Source organism: Aulostomus chinensis, chromosome 13 (genome assembly GCF_037954235.1).
Source record: "Aulostomus chinensis isolate RoL2024-O1b breed Wild chromosome 13, RoL_Achi_v1.0, whole genome shotgun sequence".
NCBI classification, from domain to species: Eukaryota; Metazoa; Chordata; class Actinopteri; order Syngnathiformes; family Aulostomidae; genus Aulostomus; species Aulostomus chinensis.
In genome coordinates, this window is record NC_141332.1 from 1,393,599 (window position 1) to 1,411,799 (window position 18,201).

The 18,201-nt window shown below is 41.1% G+C and overlaps 1 protein-coding gene across 1 annotated transcript; it reads left to right on the plus strand.

Moving 5' to 3' along the window:
- Nucleotides 1–955: 955 nt before the first annotated feature.
- Nucleotides 956–18,097, plus strand: dnd1 (DND microRNA-mediated repression inhibitor 1). The gene is made up of 5 exons (XM_086222749.1): nucleotides 956–1,082; nucleotides 3,449–3,554; nucleotides 5,171–5,496; nucleotides 10,179–10,311; nucleotides 17,358–18,097. Exons 1-5 carry the CDS (start codon nucleotides 1,062–1,064, stop codon nucleotides 17,891–17,893), a joined length of 1,122 nt encoding a protein of 373 aa, XP_086078875.1. The 5' UTR covers nucleotides 956–1,061; the 3' UTR covers nucleotides 17,894–18,097.
- The last annotated feature ends 104 nt before the right edge of the window (nucleotides 18,098–18,201 follow it).

An 18,201-nucleotide genomic window follows, 5' to 3' on the forward strand; every position in this document is an offset into this window, starting at 1 on the left:
TGTAGTCACCATTCCCAAGGGAAAAAAAACTATTTGCAAACCTGATTTGGAGGTTTGGAATGAATCAATTGCAGGAAGAAAATGCAGAACAGCTCAAAAATAAAGTTCCCATGTGGGTACAGAACCTGTTTCCTGCTGATGGGAAAGGCCTGTCAATATATTTTCCAATAAATGAAGCTTTTTCAATGCAAAATATCATCAAGAAACAGAAAACTCCACAGAATGCTACTTCTCCTTTCACAGGGTAGCACAAACAGATCCTCACCATAGTAAAACTGGAAGAAAACAAACAAATACATTACAAAATCTACAGGCAACACCAAGAAAAATTCACCTTGTAGACTAGCAACTAAAAAAAAGCTTATGATGGGTGAGACGACCTCACCACTGGAAAGATCAAGTTTGGGAAAAAAAATGTTATGGACATGCAAAGCAAAGTTTGAGGTGTACAAATCACAAAGAAGAACATTTGAGAGATGCAGAAGAGATGTCGGGAGAGTGCTCAACGTTATCAAGCAAACATGGTACAGGCAGTGAGATGGGCTGGGTACGCTTTGGTCATGGGAAATTGGGAGCCGTACCGGCTAAACGGGATCATTAAGGTTGCCAAAGGTCTGCAAGGATGCAAAAACTGCAGATTGAGGATTTTTGATAAAGGCAAAGTTTGAGGGTTGCAATTATCACATCAATGAAAATATATAATTTTAAGAGAAAATCATTTTCAAATATATATATATATATGTATATATATATATTTATATTTATATATATATATATATATATATATATATATATATATATATATATATATATATATATATATATATATACGATAAGCAATACATTGAATTTTACTTTCACTTACAATTTTGGAAAAAGAAAAAAATTAGAACAAGACTTTAATTCTTTGAATTGGATTTTCTTCAGATTTGAACAGAATGCGCAATAACCTCATGTGTGGTTGCGTGTTTACGGGCAGGTCCGGCGTTTCGACCAATAGCGGGCCCAGGATTCACAGTGGCGTCACTGTTCGCGCTGTCGAACGAAACAGAGTGGAGATCATGGAATCCAAGCAGAGCCAGGTACATTTTTAAACTGCCTTACATCGTTCTTTAATTGTAGTTTCTACGTTTGTGTGCTCCTGCGTCAGACACTTCGTTAACAGAGTAGAAGGCGTGTAAATCCAAGGTGTTGGTCACTGAACAGAAGTACCGGCGCCAGGACGTCGCCCCCTAGTTCTTATCGTCCAGCGGGACACGTTACCGCCAGTTTAGCATCTGAAAACCTATCGTTGCTGGTGGCGACATTGTGTCTAGTGTCCAGCTGCACATGGGGACCTGGACTCAGGGAACAAGTGTTGACATTTCTGTTGTTTATATTTTCCTTCTTTGGACCCTGAATTAGTAAAATCCCACCTGCCACTCATTACACCATTAGTGAAGACCCTTGGCTCGCAGTTATCAAAAGATGTGCATTCATCCTCTTAGTACATTTGTGACACCTTATCGAGTCATGTAGTCATAGTTATGCTCTTTGGTCAGTATTCCTTTGTGGAAATGCTAGGCTTCTTATGTGGAATATAACTTACAATTAGCAACAATTTGAAGCAGTAAATTGATCTGATTAGAACACAAAGCAATGTTTTGGTGGAAGTTATGTTTTTCCGGTTTGTTTTTCAGGAGAATTACATATTTGGCTATTTATTTATTTATTTATTTATTTTCTTTCTGCTGAACCTGGTTGAGGGCTGTTGAATGGGCCAAGAAAACCATTTAAGTTCTGGTGGTGGCGGGGTATTAAACCAAAACAGCCTTTCTTTTTAGGCCTGGTAATCATGTTTTTCTAAATCAGGGGTGTCAAACTGATCCAGTAAATGTGGCTGCAGGTTTTCATTCCAACCCAGCAAAAGCAACACCTGACTTGACTTAAATCAACTAAGCTGTGTCCACACAGCTCATTGGTTGGATCAGGTGTTGCTTTTGCTGGGTTGGAATGAAAACCTGCAGCCACATTTACTGGATCAGTTTGACACCCCTGCTCAAAATAAACAGTACTTAATGTTATGCATCTGCTTGTACATTTGATCAGTGTCAATTGTTTCAGCCTGGCTCATCTGGTGAAAAACACTACATACAGAAATAAAGAGGCACAGGGGAGGTTGCCATTTTTGGAAAGCTCTATTTTTTGCTTCTGTTGTTTTTGTTTTTAGTGGAAAGCTGGACACCAATCAGCTGTTAGGACTGTATTGTTTTTGAATCTCCTTTCAATCTCCTCTGGATATTCAAAGGTTTCTGTTTATGGTAAATCTATCTCTATATATCTATCTATATATATATATATATATATATATATATATATATATATATATATAAATAAACTGAACTGGCGGTAACATGTCCTGTTGTAAAATAAGTGATGGGCCAACTAAACGCAAACTGGATGGGATGGCATGTCGCTGCAGGATGCTGTGGTAGCCATGTAGGTTCAGTGTGCCTACAATTTTGAATAAATCCCCAACAGTGACACCAGCAAAGCCCCCCCACACCATCACACCTCCTCCTCCATCCTTCACGGTGGGAACCATGCATGTAGTGGCCATCTATTAATCTTTTCTGGATCACACAAAGACACAGATCTCAAATTTGGACCCATCAGACCAAAGCACAGATTTTCACCTGTCTAATGTCCATTCCTATTGTTTCTTGGCCCAAACAAATCTTTTCTGCTTCTTGCTTTTCCTTAGTCTTGGTTTCTTAGCAGCTATTCAACCATACAGGCCTGATTGGCGCAGTCTCCTCTGAACAGTTGATGTTGAGATGTGTCTGCTACTAGAACTCTGAGTGGCGTTTATCTGGGCTCTAATCTGAGGTGCTGTTAACTTGTGATTTTTGAGTCTGGTGACTTGGATAAACTTATTCTCAGCAGCAGAGGAGACTCTTGGTCTTCCTTCCTCATTTGAGCCAGTTTCATCGTAGCATTTGATAGTTTTTGCAACTGCACTCGGGGACACATTCAAAGTTTCTGCAATATTCCGGACTTACTGACCTTCAGTTCTTAAAGTAACGATGGACTGTCTTTTCTTGACTTGACTGATTGGTTCTTGCCATAATATGAATTTTAACAGTTGTCAAATAGGGCTGTCAGCTGTGTACCAACCTGGCTTCTGCACAACACAACTGATGGCCTCAACCCCAATAAGAAGCCCAGAAAGTTCACTAATTAACCCTGGCAAGGCAAACCTGGGAAGTGAAAACCATTTCAGGAGACTACATCATGAAGCTCACTGAGAGAAGGCCAAGGGTTTGCAGCACTGCCAACAAAGCAAAGGGTGGCTACTTTGAGGAATCTAAAATATAAAACATATTGACAGTTATTTAACATTTTGTCTATGGTTTTTACTTTTGAAGCCTGTCACTGAGGAGTTGTCTCAACTTTGCTTCCTCCTCAGGTGTTGAACCTTGGGCGAGTGCAGGCACTGGAAACCTGGCTGAAAACAACCAATACAAAACTGATCCAAGTTAATGGCCAGAGGAAATATGGAGGACCACCTGAAGGTAAACACTCTCCTGCAGACTGCATGAGATAATAATTCATGCTAAATACAAATATATGACTAAAACAGCACTGCAAAGAAAAAGAATATGCAGCTTCCATTCATTCATCATTGTCATCTCATTGATTATCACTATTGGTCAATAACAGTGATTCTCAAACTATTTTAACCAAGTACCACCTCAGAAAAATGAAGCACTCCAAGTACCACCATTACGACCAACTTAAACATACAGTAGGGTAGCGGCTCTTATTTAGCCACAGCAGGGGTGGGCAACATGTTTCTCAGAGGCCCACACTGGCTTGGATGAAGTCAGTGTGGAGCCACACATCAGAATATTAAAAGGAAACATGAAACACGCATGCTCTGGTATGTTCATGAATTTTGAACTTGATTTCAATCGTATGTATCAGGCTGGTGAACTCTTAGGTTACAATGAAATGTGTTACCAATTAATGATTTCTATATTGATGCATTGATCACTGGTGAAACACACTGAGCTATGTTGTTAGTATATGAAAATAAGTAACTGGCAGTGTTTTTGACATCAGTGCTTTCATCCAGCTTGATTAAAAAACATGTGAAATCAAAGTCACAACAGACAGCTGAAACCTGTTGAACTTAGGGGTCTGAAACAAATATATTACAAGACAAAACTTTCAATTTGAAAATATTTACTGTTTTGATGGTGTTCTTTGTTTTAAGATACTTCTGTTTTGTTTCATTTTCAATTGGATTTTCCATCTACAATTTGAGGGAGCAGTGGTGGCTGTACTACAGTTGAAGAATCACTGATCAGTAAAATGTCAGGAAATGGTGAAACAGGACCAGTTCCCAGAGCTGGGGGTGTCTACTTGTTTTGTAAAGAGAAATGAAATAACATGGCGATTATTTACCTTGTGACTGAAGTTACAAGTCATTTTTCAGTGGAGAATGACAGAAATAATCAAGTTGCTCAAACTGTGTTAAGAATTTCATGGTTTTGGAGGAGAACAGGTGCAGGAGTTTATTTCTTATCTGAAGTTAATCAAGTTGATCAAAAATCTTTTGTGAGCATTTCTTTTATATTATGTGATTGTAAACAAGATCTGTCGGTCTTACATATTAAACACATTGATTCATGTTATGTTAGGATGTACAGTGGGGTTTTTAGCAGCCCTACTGGCGAGGTGTGTTCTGCACATTCACAGCACAAACAGACCTGTTACTAACAAGATTCTGTCATTTCACGTGTGAGGAGGACCATGTTGTCACACAATGAGGAAAAAATTATGAAGATATGGTGCGCAGCAAAAATGGTCAGCATAGTAGCTCCAGTTGATGACAATGATTATTGATGTTAGAAAAACGATTATATATAAATATGTGGACATATTCAAAATAGACGTGCAGTTTCAAACTCCATTATGAAAATTGAGCCAAAACAGTGTCTTTGGCAGTGGAAGCTTTTTGGTGCATGTGCACATAATACTTGATTTAAAAAAAACAAACAATCAAGTTGCTGGTTGATTTACTAAAAAATAAAAGATAAAATCCTCTCTGGTGTGACCTTGTTGGTGAGGTCTCATAATAGGGTTCCTATCACCCACTCTCTCTTCTCCTGCATTCTGCTGACAGTGTGGGATGGTCCTACCCCAGGATCGCGCTGCGAGGTGTTCATCAGTCAAATCCCTCGAGACACCTATGAGGATCTACTGATACCCCTGTTCTGTTCAGTCGGGCCACTCTGGGAATTCCGACTCATGATGAATTTCAGCGGCCAAAACCGTGGCTTTGCCTATGCCAAATATGGCTCAGCAGGTGTGGCTGCTGATGCCATCCGTCGGCTGCACGGCCACATGATTGAGCCTGGCTTCCGCCTCAGTGTCCGACGTAGCACAGAGAAGAGACACCTCTGCATTGGAGATCTGCCTGTCACCACCAAGCAAGAGGAGTTGGTTCAGGTACTGCAACTGTAGCAGGTCTCGTTCGTTGTTGTAGTGTGAGACAAACATGGCATGATGGCGGCTGGGTAATTTTGCCCAACATGAATGTCACAATCATCACAAACATTATTCATGTGATTTCACCACATGTTTATGTAACATTTCAGTCTTAAGCCTTTCCTCAGACTGAAACAGATGCAGAGATACATAGACCCTTAAGATCCATCCTGAGTGACCCAGTCACACTTAACGCGTGTGCACACACTCAGTGCGTATCAAATTATCTTGGGATGTCATCACTGAAACTAAATTTGGAGGTGGTTTAATACACAATGTGTGCAAATGCACCTGGACCACACTTAAGGACTGCCTCGTCTGCTGATGTCTTTCGTTGAAGTGGAAATGCCATTGCTGAGCATGCAAACGGTGGCATATTGTGACAATCGCTTATCATGTGAAAAGCCCATAGAATCAAGTCAAGTCAGTTTTATTTGTATAGTGCCAATGTTTTTTTGTTTTAATATCATTTAGACAGGCTTCAAGTTTAGTTAGCTGTTTGGGTTCATGTGGATGCGTTGGTAAGTACCTCCTCGACCACGGGACCTCGCCGCTAAGTCTGGATGTTAAGATCCAGAGTGCTGGGGACTCTGCATGGCAGGGGCATCCTTCTGTTTGCACCTGATCGTAGAACAGGTTCAGGACTAGGTTTCACAATCCTTGCATGTACCTTGAAGCACTCATGTTAGACAGATGATGACATTTTAGGGTTGGGTGGTTGAAGGAGGTAAAGATTTCGCCAGGGTCATCAGGTGGGCACCCTCCTTCATTGGCGTTGATTTTACGAGGCCCTCGACACCTCCAGTGGACTCAACAGCATCATCTTAGTCCCAGGTGTGCCCCCTACACTTTAGCCCCTTCCACCCCCCACCCCCCATGACAGCATGCTGTTATTTTGGCGCCCAGGTGTTGAAGAAATTGTTGTATAGAGTTTGTGAAGGTCAGTGGGAGAAAAGCAGTCATGTGTGGGCCTACTGCTGTCTCTAAGGTTTCTGAGTTTAAAGTGAATATGTTGTCAGCTGATGGCAGGAGGAGATGAATTTGATCTCTAATGAGTAGAAATTTAGCATTAAATGATTGAATAATGAATAATCTAGGTAAAAAATAATAGTGTGGCTCTCTGTTAGTCTGGCTACAGCGCTGAAGAAAAACCTCACGTTGTTCTTGTTTTCCTCTATTAATGCTCATTAAGATGATGCTCTAATTTTATGAAGGGCTTCCCTGTAATTTTTAAGGCTATCTTGCCAGATTACATGTGACTCTTCCAGTTTGGCGGTACGCCATATTCTCTCCAGTTTTTGTGTTGTCTGTTTAAGTTGTTGGGTTTCAGAATTGCACTACGGTGCTTGTTTCCTTGTTTGATAGTTTTTTTTCTGTTTGTATGGTGTCTGTTTCAACATCTGCAAAATGAGCAATTTGGAAGTGATTAAAGTTGATAATAGGGTCCTGGAGGACATTACATAAAATTTAAATCTGTCTACAGCATGATCAGGCAGACATCTGGAAAATACCGTTTTCCTTAGTGGTGTATGGTGTTGTTGATTAAGTGATGGTCTGATCAAAGAGACTGCAGACAAACAAGAAAATATTCATCTTCATTTTCATATGTCAGGATGAGGTCAAGGGTGTGCTGATGAGAGTGAATTGGTTCATGTACCGACTGACAGAAGCCAATTTAGTCTAAGAGTGAGATAAATGACCCAACTGTCATTATCAATATCCTACAATACTGACTTTATTTGTTTTCAGAACTAACTGGATGTAAACTCTGGGAATCAGATAAGAATTCAGAGTGTGGACCAGGAGGGCCGTAAACAACAAATACCAGCAGCTGTTGAAATTCTCAGCTGGATGAGACAGACTGAGCATAAGGCTTTCAAATGAGTTTAAAGTTATTTTGGGTTTGGGATTAATTACTAGATTTCTGTCAACAATGGCAGCAACAACTCCTCCTCCACCAGAGCCCCAAGGAATATGAGTGTTGATATGATTTGGAGGAGTGAATTTATTTAGGCCAAAATACTCATCGTTACACAGCCAGGTTTCAGTTAGACTGAACAAGTCAATGTTAGTCATATATTAATACATGTACTAATGTCGTTTTTGATGACAGAGATCTGAAGTTTAATAATCCACATCTAATTCTTAATACTTTTGAATTAATTAGGTGGTGGTGTTTTTCTGGTCTCTCCACCTTGGAAATGCAAGACCAAGATCTACTCTGGTCTTCTTTTTCTTTATCTCTAGCCAACCAATGTTATTTTTTCTGAGTAAATCTGCATGGTCATCTTCAGCTGAATGTTTTCGACTGCTCTCTGCCATCTTGTTTTCAAAATACGCCCCGCTGCTCCTGGCTCGCTGCAGCCTGTGGCTCTGAATGGAGGGAGGAGGAAGAGATTCACATGCATTAACATGAACATGGCATGAAATCAAGTGGCTGGAGAAGAACACAGAGAGGGTGTGTTACATCACCCTCCGCTCCATAGTCATTATGCCACAGGTTCTGTACGTGGCAGAATGTATTTTTGAATTTATATTTAGTTCCTTTAACATCCACCAACATCATTCACTTTGGTTCTGCTCTATTTTCATTTCATCAATTTGTAACAGATTTATCTCAGGACAGTTTTCATATAGAGCAGTCCTCAGCTTGTATACAGTGAAAGATCAAATTTGCACCCACTCACTCACAATGCCATCTGCTAATGTGGAGGATTGATACATTTATCTGCATATGCTAGCTAATTATGGGTTCATTACTTTAATGATCGCATATTTCCAGGTGTAAAAATACATCAAAAAACTGATTTGAAAGCTAATTCAGAGTTGTCTTTAATGATAACTGCTCAGTGTTAATGTAAACTTGAGGACCTCGTCATGCTTACATCTGAGCTAGGATGTTTGAAAGGGAATTTCAGAACTGGCTACAAATAAAAACATTGAGAAAACAGAGATCCTTGATTTAATGGTGATGCTGAGCTCCATATTGATCCAAACTCTGTTCAGTAGCTCACCCTGGACTGTGAACTGACCATAAAGCAACACGAAACATATCCCTCATCAATACTCTCTGTTCAAATGAACTGCTTTGCAATCGATTTCTGTATATTTGTGTTTATTTTTGCTCTTTAAATAACGTGTGCTGTTTGGTCACAGTCTCATGATGTAAATAGCGCTCACAACAACAATAGTGATAATAGACAAGAAAAAGGCCTTTGGTGTGAGAGTTAGAGTCAGTACCTGCAAATGCGTATCAAAGCTAGACCCAAACTAAACAAATGTGGTGCATGTCAAGTTTACATCCAATCTTACTATCACAGGTGTTAAAAGAACTTCTTAATCAATACTATTCACCCTGTTTTCATGAATTATGATAAGATGGTCTGCAACAGAGTTGTTATAGTTTTTCTTTGGGTTTTTTTGGGGGGAGGGGGGCGTAATGACTGACTTCAGTATTATCTCTTTGTTCTCCTTTTTCCTTTGACTGAAACTCAAAATACTGCCAGATAAGCAAAGTTGCACTCACACTATTCACCAAGTTTTCCAAGTGATCTGTTGGTATTGACATGGTCATCAGGTGACAATGGAGTTTAAGCCTAATTTGCAGGGGAGGATGTGCCATTGGATCTAGTTTGTAACATTGTACACACACATATACATGTACAATAACTGCAGTAGTAGTTATATATTTTATGTATTTGATAGTTGATATGATATGGGAGTTTGCATGTTCTCCCTGTGCCTGCGTGGGTTCTCTCTGGTACTCCAGCTTCCTCCCACAGTCCAAAGACATGTAATTGGGGACGAGGCTGATTGATACTCTAAATTGACCGTAGGTGTGACTGTGAGTGTGAATGGTTGTCTCTCTGTATGTTGGCCCTGTGATGGACTGGTGACCTGTCCAGGGTGAACCCCGCCTCTCGCCCGTATCCGCTGGGATAGGCTCCACCCCCCCCCCCGCGACCCTTAACAGGAATAAGTGGAAGACGATGGATGGATGGTAGCTGATATGAAATTATTGTTGAATGACAAAGGTTTGTGATGTATTACAGACCCAAAGAGCATTATTTCCAGCTCATAAACAAGCACTCAACAAAGGTGGGTCTTTCAATTTCAATAGATGCTCATTGTTGCAATGATTTATGAGGATGACAGTGAATGGTGGTGCATTTGAAATTAAAAGAAGGCTATAAAACAGAAAAGCGAGTATTCTTATCTTCTTTGCAGCCCTAAAAATGGTCCATCAGTCTCTTTCCTTTATTCTCCTCCTTGATCTCTGTCCCTCTCTTTCTTTCTCTATAACTCTCTTATCCATGATCCATCTTTGTCTCTGCCCTGCTCTCCTGCTTTCTTTCCCCCAACCAGTCAAAGTAGACGTCCGTTCCCATTGAGCCTGGGTCTGCTTGATGTTCCTGCCTGTTAAAAGGAAGGTTTTCGTCACCACTGTTGCAGGATGTGCTGCTGATAGGGAATTGTTGGGTGTAGATTCATTGAAGGAGTGAGGTGCTGGACCTGCTCTACTAGTTAAGAGTCAGGAGATAACTTTTGTTGTGATTTGGCGCTAGACAAATAAAACTGACTTGACTTGACTAAGATAAATGTTCATTGTTGTTATTTTTATTTGTTTTTACTCATCATTTCAGGTGCTTTGTGGACTGACAGAGGGGGTGGAGAGAGTGTCTCTGAAGGCTGGGCCTGGGATAGAGGGTGTGTCAGCTATTGTTGCCTTCACATCCCATCATGCAGCATCTATGGCCAAGAAGGTGCTAGTGGAAGGTAGGTGAGCTTCTGTACACAAAGGCATGACACTGATTGACAAGATCAGTGCATAGCTATGAACAAAGGATAAACTTTAAACCTACTAGTTATGACATCAAATTGAGTGTGATGCATTACAACTGCATAGTATGAGGATTTTGTGTACATAAGAAATGCTGATGTACACAAGACTAGCAAGAATTTCTGCATTGCACCAATGATGGTGCTGCTGTCTGGATACTACTGCAGCAGCTCTTCACCTGAAACACAGATTAGCATTATCAAACTGCCAGCTTTAGTGTAGGTCTTAAAAAATTGTATTCTTTTAAAGAAGGAGAGAGGAAATTTCAAAGTTCTGTCTTGGATAAGTCTGAATGGAAAATCGCAAAGCAAACAACCAGCATAACAACAGCAAAGACCATAAACAAAGTGTTGCATAACCAGCTCAACACTCAACAGTATCAACAGTACTTCTTTTCCCTGAGAGTGACCGAGAGTACATTTTTTTCACTTGAAATTCAAGTGCGGTAATTGGAAACCTATAGGGATCTAAACTGAAAGTGCCTCTGTAATTTTTAAAATGTTTTGAAAAAGATGGCAATCAATGGAAAATGTTGCATAAAGTCAAATACACTGCACTATTTAAAAACAACACTCCTATGTTCACTTTATTTCCATATTCTTCTGCAAGAAAATGAACTTGTCCACTATATCTGCCAAGAGGCGAGTCCTACTTTCAGTGACAGTGTGCCCTGCCATTGAGAAAACACATCAAGGCAAGGCAAGGCAATTTTATTTGTAGAGCCCGTTTCCACCAACAGTTTGTCTCAAAGGGCTTCACATGGCATCATAACAACATCCTCTGCCCTTAGACCCTCACATCGACTGAGGAAAAACTCCATAGAAAACCTTTAACAGGGAAAAATCTGAGAAACCTCAGGGTGAGCAACAGAGGAGGGATCTCTCACCCAGGAGGGACAGACAAGCAGTAGATGTTGGTACAGACAAGAAAACAGTTTCCAGTACAAAATGTGAGAAACATGGAAATGTTAATAACAGTTGAAGAAGGAAGCTTCTGGAAGGGGAGGCAGGGAGAGCAAGCCAGCTTGAGCTATAGCTTATAGCAGCATAGCTGTCAATGGCTCAGAGCTACCTGAACCAGTCCTAACTGAAGGCTCTGTCATAGAGGAAGGTCTTAAGCCTGGACTTAAACGTAGTTAAAGTGTCTGCCTCTCTGACCCATGGAGAGAGCTGGTTCCACAGTAGAGGAGCCCGGTAACTAAAGGCTCTACCTCCCAGTCTGTTTTTATTGATACTGGGAATCACTAAAAGACCTGCATTCTGGGAGCGGAGTGCTCTGGTGGGACAGTAGGGACTAATGAGCTCTTTCAAATAGGATGGAGCTTTATCATTGAGAGCCTTATAAGTTAGCAGAAGGACTTTGAAGTCGATTCTAGATCCTACAGGAAGCCAGTGGAGAGAAGCTAAAGTGGGAGTGATGTGTTCTCTCTTCTTAACTCACGTCAAAACCCTCGCTGCAGCGTTCTGGACCAGCTGGAGACTCTTTAGAGAGTTTTTGGGACATCCTGACAAGAGAGAGTTGCAGTAGTCCAGCCGAGAAATGATAATTGCATGCACCAGTTTCTCAGCATCAATCTGGGAAAGGATATTCCTAATCTTAGCAATACTTCGCAGATGGAAGAAGGCGGTCCTAGTCACATGCTTTATGTGAGAGCTGCAGGAAAGGTCCTGGTCAAAAATGACCCTAAGGTTCCTTGCAGTTGTACTCGGGTCAAGGTGATGCCATCTAGAGTAGAGATCCGATTCAAGAGTGTGTCCCTGTGGTGTTTAGGTCCAAAAATGATTACCTCAGTTTTATCTGAATTTAGCAGTAAGAAGTTAGAAGACATCCAGGATTTAATGTCTTTCAGGCAGTCTTGCAGATGAGTAAGCTGGCTTGTGTCGTCTGGCTCCATCGACAAGTAAAGTTGTGTGTCATCTGCATAACAGTGGAAGTTGATCGAGTGCTTCCAGATTATGTCACCTAATGGGAGCATGTAAAGAGTGAAGAGAATCGGTCCTAAAACTGAACCCTGTGGTCCACCATATGTAACTCTGCTGTACTCTGAATAGTCATTATTAACATGAACAAACTGAAACCTATCTGATAAGTAGGACTTAAACCATTTTGGGGCAGTTCCTTTAATCCCAGTTTCATGGTCTAGTCTCTGTAGCAGGATGCTGTGGTCGATGGTGTCAAATGCAGCACTGAGGTCCAAAAGGACAACCACAGAGACAAGACCTCTGTCTGAAGGTGTGAGAAGATCATTGGAGACTCTGACCAGTGCAGTGTTCCCTGAGTCCAGACTGGAAGGCTTCAAAGAGCTCGTTGCTGTGCAAATGTTCATGTAGCTGCTCCAGGGCAACCTTCTCAAGGATCTTGGAGATGTAGGGGAGGTTGGATATTGGCCTATAGTTGGCTAACACATCTAGGTCAAGAGAAGGTTTTTTAAGTAAAGGGTTGATGACAGCCACCTTAAAGGCCTGTGGCACATAACCTGTGACTAAGGAAAGATTAATTTGATTTAATATAGAAGTGTTGACTAGAGGGAAGGCATCCTGAAGGAGGCTTTTCTGGATGGGATCCAGCAGACAAGTGGCTGACTTGGAGGAAGTGACTGCAGAAGTTAATTCTAACAGGTCGATGGGGGAGAAGCTGTCCAAGTATGCACCAAGTCTGGGAGGTGCTTCTATGGGGACTGTAGTCTGTCCTCCATTACTGGCAATCTTCATTCTAATATTCACAATCTTTTCAGTAAAGAAAGAAAGGAAGTCGTTACTGCTGAGAGTTGGGGGGATGCATGGCTCAACAGCACTATGGTTCTTGGTGAGCCTGCCCACGGTGCTGAAGAGGAACCTGGGGTTGTTCTTATTCTTGTCTATTAAGGATGAGTAGGAAGCGCTTCTAGCATTACAGAGTTCTTTTTTATATATTAATAAACTCTCCTTCCAGGCTTGGTGGACTTCATCGTGCTGGCTGGAATGTGTCTTCCTTTCCAATTGTCTGGTCTTCTGTTTTAAGGCACACAGCTCTGGGCTGTACCAGGGAACTATTCTTTTCTGGTTGATAACCTTCTTCTTCAGGGGAGCTATGGCATCAAGTGTCCCAAGGAGTGCTGCTGCAGTGCTGTCCACAAGATAGTCTACCTGCGAAGGGGTGAAATCAGCATAACTGCCCATTATATTACTACAAGATGTGGCAGCAAGCTCTGCTGGAATAAGCTCCTTAAATCTAGAAACAGCAGTGTCAGATAGACATCTACTGAAGCGGGACTTTTTCCCAGGTAGGATATAATTTGTTAAAGTAAATTCAAATGTAATTAAGGAGTGATCAGACAAGACGGGGTTCTGAGGAAGAACTATGATGAGGTCAGCTTCTATTCCATAAGTGAGTACTAAATCAAGGATGTGATTAAAAGTGTGAGTGGGTTTGTTTACCCTCTGACAGAAGCCAACAGAATCAAGAAGCGACTTAAACGCAGTGGCCAGAGAATCATCATTGACGTCCACATGGATGTTAAAGTCACCCACTATAATGACTTTGTCTGAGATCAATGCCAAGTTAGACAGAAAGTCAGGGAATTCTTTTAAGAACTCAGAATAAGGTGCAGGAGGATGATACACCACAGCAAGTAAGAGTGGTTTCTCTGCTTTCCAGTCTGGGTGGGAAAAGCTGACAATAAGGCTCTCAAATGAATTAAATGAACTGTTAGGTCGAGGGTTAAGCACCAAATTTGACTGATAGATTGCAGCTACTCCTCCTCCTCTGCCAGTGGTGCGAGGTACATGGTAGTTAATGTAACCAGGAGGGGAAGATTCATTTAAACTAACATACTCATCTTGCTGCACCCAGGTTTCAGTGAGTGCTAATACACCAATCTGATAATTAGTAATTAAATCGTTCACTAGGAGAGACTTGGATGCAAGAGATCGAATATTAAGCAAACCACATTTAATAGTTTTACTGGGTTGGTTTGCTGGAGCAGTGGTTTTAATTTTAACTAAGTTGCTATAAGTTACTCCTCCAGATTTGGGTGCAGGCTTATAAAGCCTCGGGGCAGACACAGTTTCTATAGGCTGGGTGGGTGACAACACGAAGGAACCAGCAGAGGGGCGTGTTAAACTGCACATCACTGGGCAGAGGATGTACCTGGGACAGCAAGGTTACATTGTGTCAACTTAGCAATGTGAGGATACTTCTACTCATTGTTCTTATACTTACCACTTATGCTGTGGCCTTGTATGAGGTGACCTCTACTCATTGTTCTTATACTTACCACTTATACTGTGGCCTTGTATGAGGTGACCTCCTCATGAATGATGTCTGACAAAGGCTTTGTGCTCCTTTCAGTTTTCTGTGTTGTAGACAAATCTGTAAATACCTTGGCCATGGCAGATTATTTTTCTGGGCAGGAGAGGTCTCTGACAGCCTTGGCTCTGCTCCTGATTGATTTATACAAAATAAAACCACAATACCTGCTTCGCAATGCCCACAATGTCCATGGTGAGTTCATCATAGATTTTCTGAACGCAGGCTTCTTCCAAGTAAGGCGTTGACTTGAATCTTGGATCCAGTGCTGTGGCTCTGCAGATAATCCTGAATACTAGAGTCATTGTATCTGCCTTCAAGGTCTTTAGTGATAGCTGCCTTCGCTTCTTTGATGATGGTACTGTGTTCTGCACTCAGTGTCATGATTTCAGTATCATCCTCTGCAGTGGGATAATCATTGAGACGGAGGGGGGTGTTTCTGTGCTCATGAGAGTGGTTACATTCTGAGGTTCGAGAATATTAATGAGGCCCTCTGTTAGATTTGTCTCCCTATCAGTTAAGGACATGTCCATAACTTTTTTCTTTATATCCTTGTCTATGAGGGCAGAATAGATGGCAGGCTGTTACTCAACATAACATTGCAACATGTCATATGTGGAGTTCCAACAAGTTGTGGCATCGTGTATTAGTTTGTGAACAAGCAATTTCAGTATTTCCTGCTTGGTTTTCAGGACATGGGAAGCTATCGTGCTTTGGTGAAAGAAGCTAACCACCTCCAAACCTTCCCCAGAAGTCGGGAAACAGGGTTTAGTGAGACTGCGCTTTTTGCTGCAAGGTTAACTGTGTGAGTGAAGCACCCTATCTGTGGCCCAAGTCCTGCAGCTAAATTGATAGCATTCACTATATTTTTAGCATTATCTGTAATAACAGGAATTGTGCTGTTGGCCCTCTCCAGTTTCCATTCCTCTACCGTGTCTATCAGTATTTCAGAGAGATATTCATTGGTATGACTTCCATAAATGGGGCAGGTTTGCAAAACACAGCTTCTCAATTCCCACTCCAAAGTAATGAAATGAGCGGTCACTGTGAGGAAACTTTCAATGGCCCAGGAAGTCCATCCATCTGTTGTTAGAACTGCATGGGCTGAGTCAGAAAATTCTTTGACAATTTCATGTCATGTCTCATCATACAGTTTTGGAATTACAGATGTTATGAAGTGTCGGCGGAAGGGAATATTATACCACAGCTCAAGTACTTTCATCAACTGGGGAACAGGGGAAGGATACAAAAAGCTATCTCAGAGATTTCAGCTATATATATATAGAGAGAGAGAGAGAGAGAGAGAGAGAGAGAGAGAGAGAGAGAGAGAGAAAGAGTTATAGATAGATAGCTATACATATATCTGTATAAATGTATATACACGTTGTGTGTATATATCTGTATATGTATGTGTGTATATCTATTTATACATACATACAGTATGTATGTATGTATATATACACATTATATATGTGTATATATCTGTAGCATGCATGTGTGTGTGTGAGTGTATATATATAGAGAGAGAGAGAGACACACACACACACACACATACAGTATGTACGTACATATATGTTGTCTTTTGTTTCACTGAATTGTTTGAGATGAGGAAATCACCATTGCATTGCATTACATTACCTAAATGCCCTACTTTCATGATATGTCACTGTAGCGTGAACTTACTTTTTCAATCAATTTCACCCAAAAGCCAAATATCCTTAACTTTTTGAAAGTAGTGTATGTACGGTATTGGGCCGTAATATGTGAGGCTCACATGTAAACTAGCAAAGTTTCCTCGTTCAGTATCTAGAAGATGTGCCAATTTGTATCGACCCCTGGCCAAAATAGGATGATTTCCAGCCTGATGGGTTGGGGTGCCTGATAAATTGCTGGTTTGAAACACAAGCATGAGTGACCATGAGTATGATGGCACTATGTTGTGCAAACAGCAACAATCATATTTGGAGCACACACACATTCTTCACCAGAAGGGAAGACATTTATCCATAATAACTGACTCAAAAGCTAAGTAAATTCTGAAATCACATCAATACAATTTTATTCAGATTTATTTAACTTGCCGCAAAAAAAAAATCCTTTCAATGTCATAGTTGTACTCTGCTTCATTTTGAGAATTGTTAAGCTGCTGCCCCCCAACCAGTCAAAGCAGATGAGCCGGGATTTGCTCAATGTTTCTGCCTGTTAAAGGAATTTTTGCATCTCTGCAGTTGCAGATGTACTTGCTCATGGGGAATTGTAAAGTGTTTGGTTCAAGTGTCATGAGATAACTTGTGATTTGGCACGATACAAATAAAACTGACTAGACTCTGAACTGTCAGCATTTGTGTCTTCCTCCATATTTCATTACTGCACCCGTTGAAGTAGAGTGGCCAGCTAGTGCTTGAAAGGTTACTGGTTCACTACTTGTGAATTTAATTGTTCTTGATGAGTGGGATTGTACCCTGTTTGGAAGCCTTCATCAGTGTGAATGAGTACATAGAGCAGAGAATAAAGGCACTATAAAAAATTATGCTGTTACTATTCTTGACCAAATATTTGTAATTTACAAACTAAATCATTAGACATATACAAATGAAACCTTTGAACAGTATTTGAATGTTTTTGTTTTTTGATTAATTGCGGCCATCATGAGTTTTAGCTTCCAAACCAATTTAATCCTTATTTTTTGTCTCAGCATTCAAGAAGCAGTTTGCCTTGACCATCTCGATCAAGTGGCAGTCCTCAATGAAGCCCAGCCTGGACGAGCTGCTGCCTCCTCACAAACCTCCTACTAGTCTCCTGCCATCGACCCTAAAGCTGCCGCGCCACATTATGAACTCAACTCAGCCCTCAGTCCTGCCTCTTCGTCCGGCCCATCCTCCATCAATTCCCTCAGATTTCTGCAGAGCAGTGGGAGGACCCACTACTCCCCAGTGCTCCTCCATGTCCCAGGAGTATCCAGTGTCTGTAGCTTCCCCAGTGATGCTACTCCATAAGGTGTGTGAGGCAACTGAGGTTGGCCCACCACTCTATGAGATACACTACAGCCATGCGGGGCCAGATGGATTCCTCTTCTTTGCCTTCAAGGTGTGCATCCCTGGGATAGCCACTGATTTCAAGGGGCTGGTCATGATCTTGCCTGGACCCACTGCTGCCAACACCCTGGACAAGGCTCGGCAGGCTGCAGCCCAGCAGGTCCTGCAGTCTGTAAATAAGAAGCAGCTCTACTGAGAAGGTCATCACATCAGGTTGTCAGCTGCTTTCCTGCTGCACAGTTTTTTTCAATGGTTTCCAAAAAAAAGTTTATGTAGTTTGTTGAGTTATGCATGTTTTTATTAGTAGTTTGTCTTGTTTGAACTCGTTTTATGCATGCTTTTTTACTGAGTGTTACTGTTCGATTGATTCCTCATTTTAATTAAATGAGATTTGAAAATGTGTGTTAGTACTTGAAGTCTTTAAAAAAAAAAGCACAATGAACAACCAGATTGTTGGGGTTTATAATTTTGCCATGTAGAATTTCAATGAATTTACACCCAACA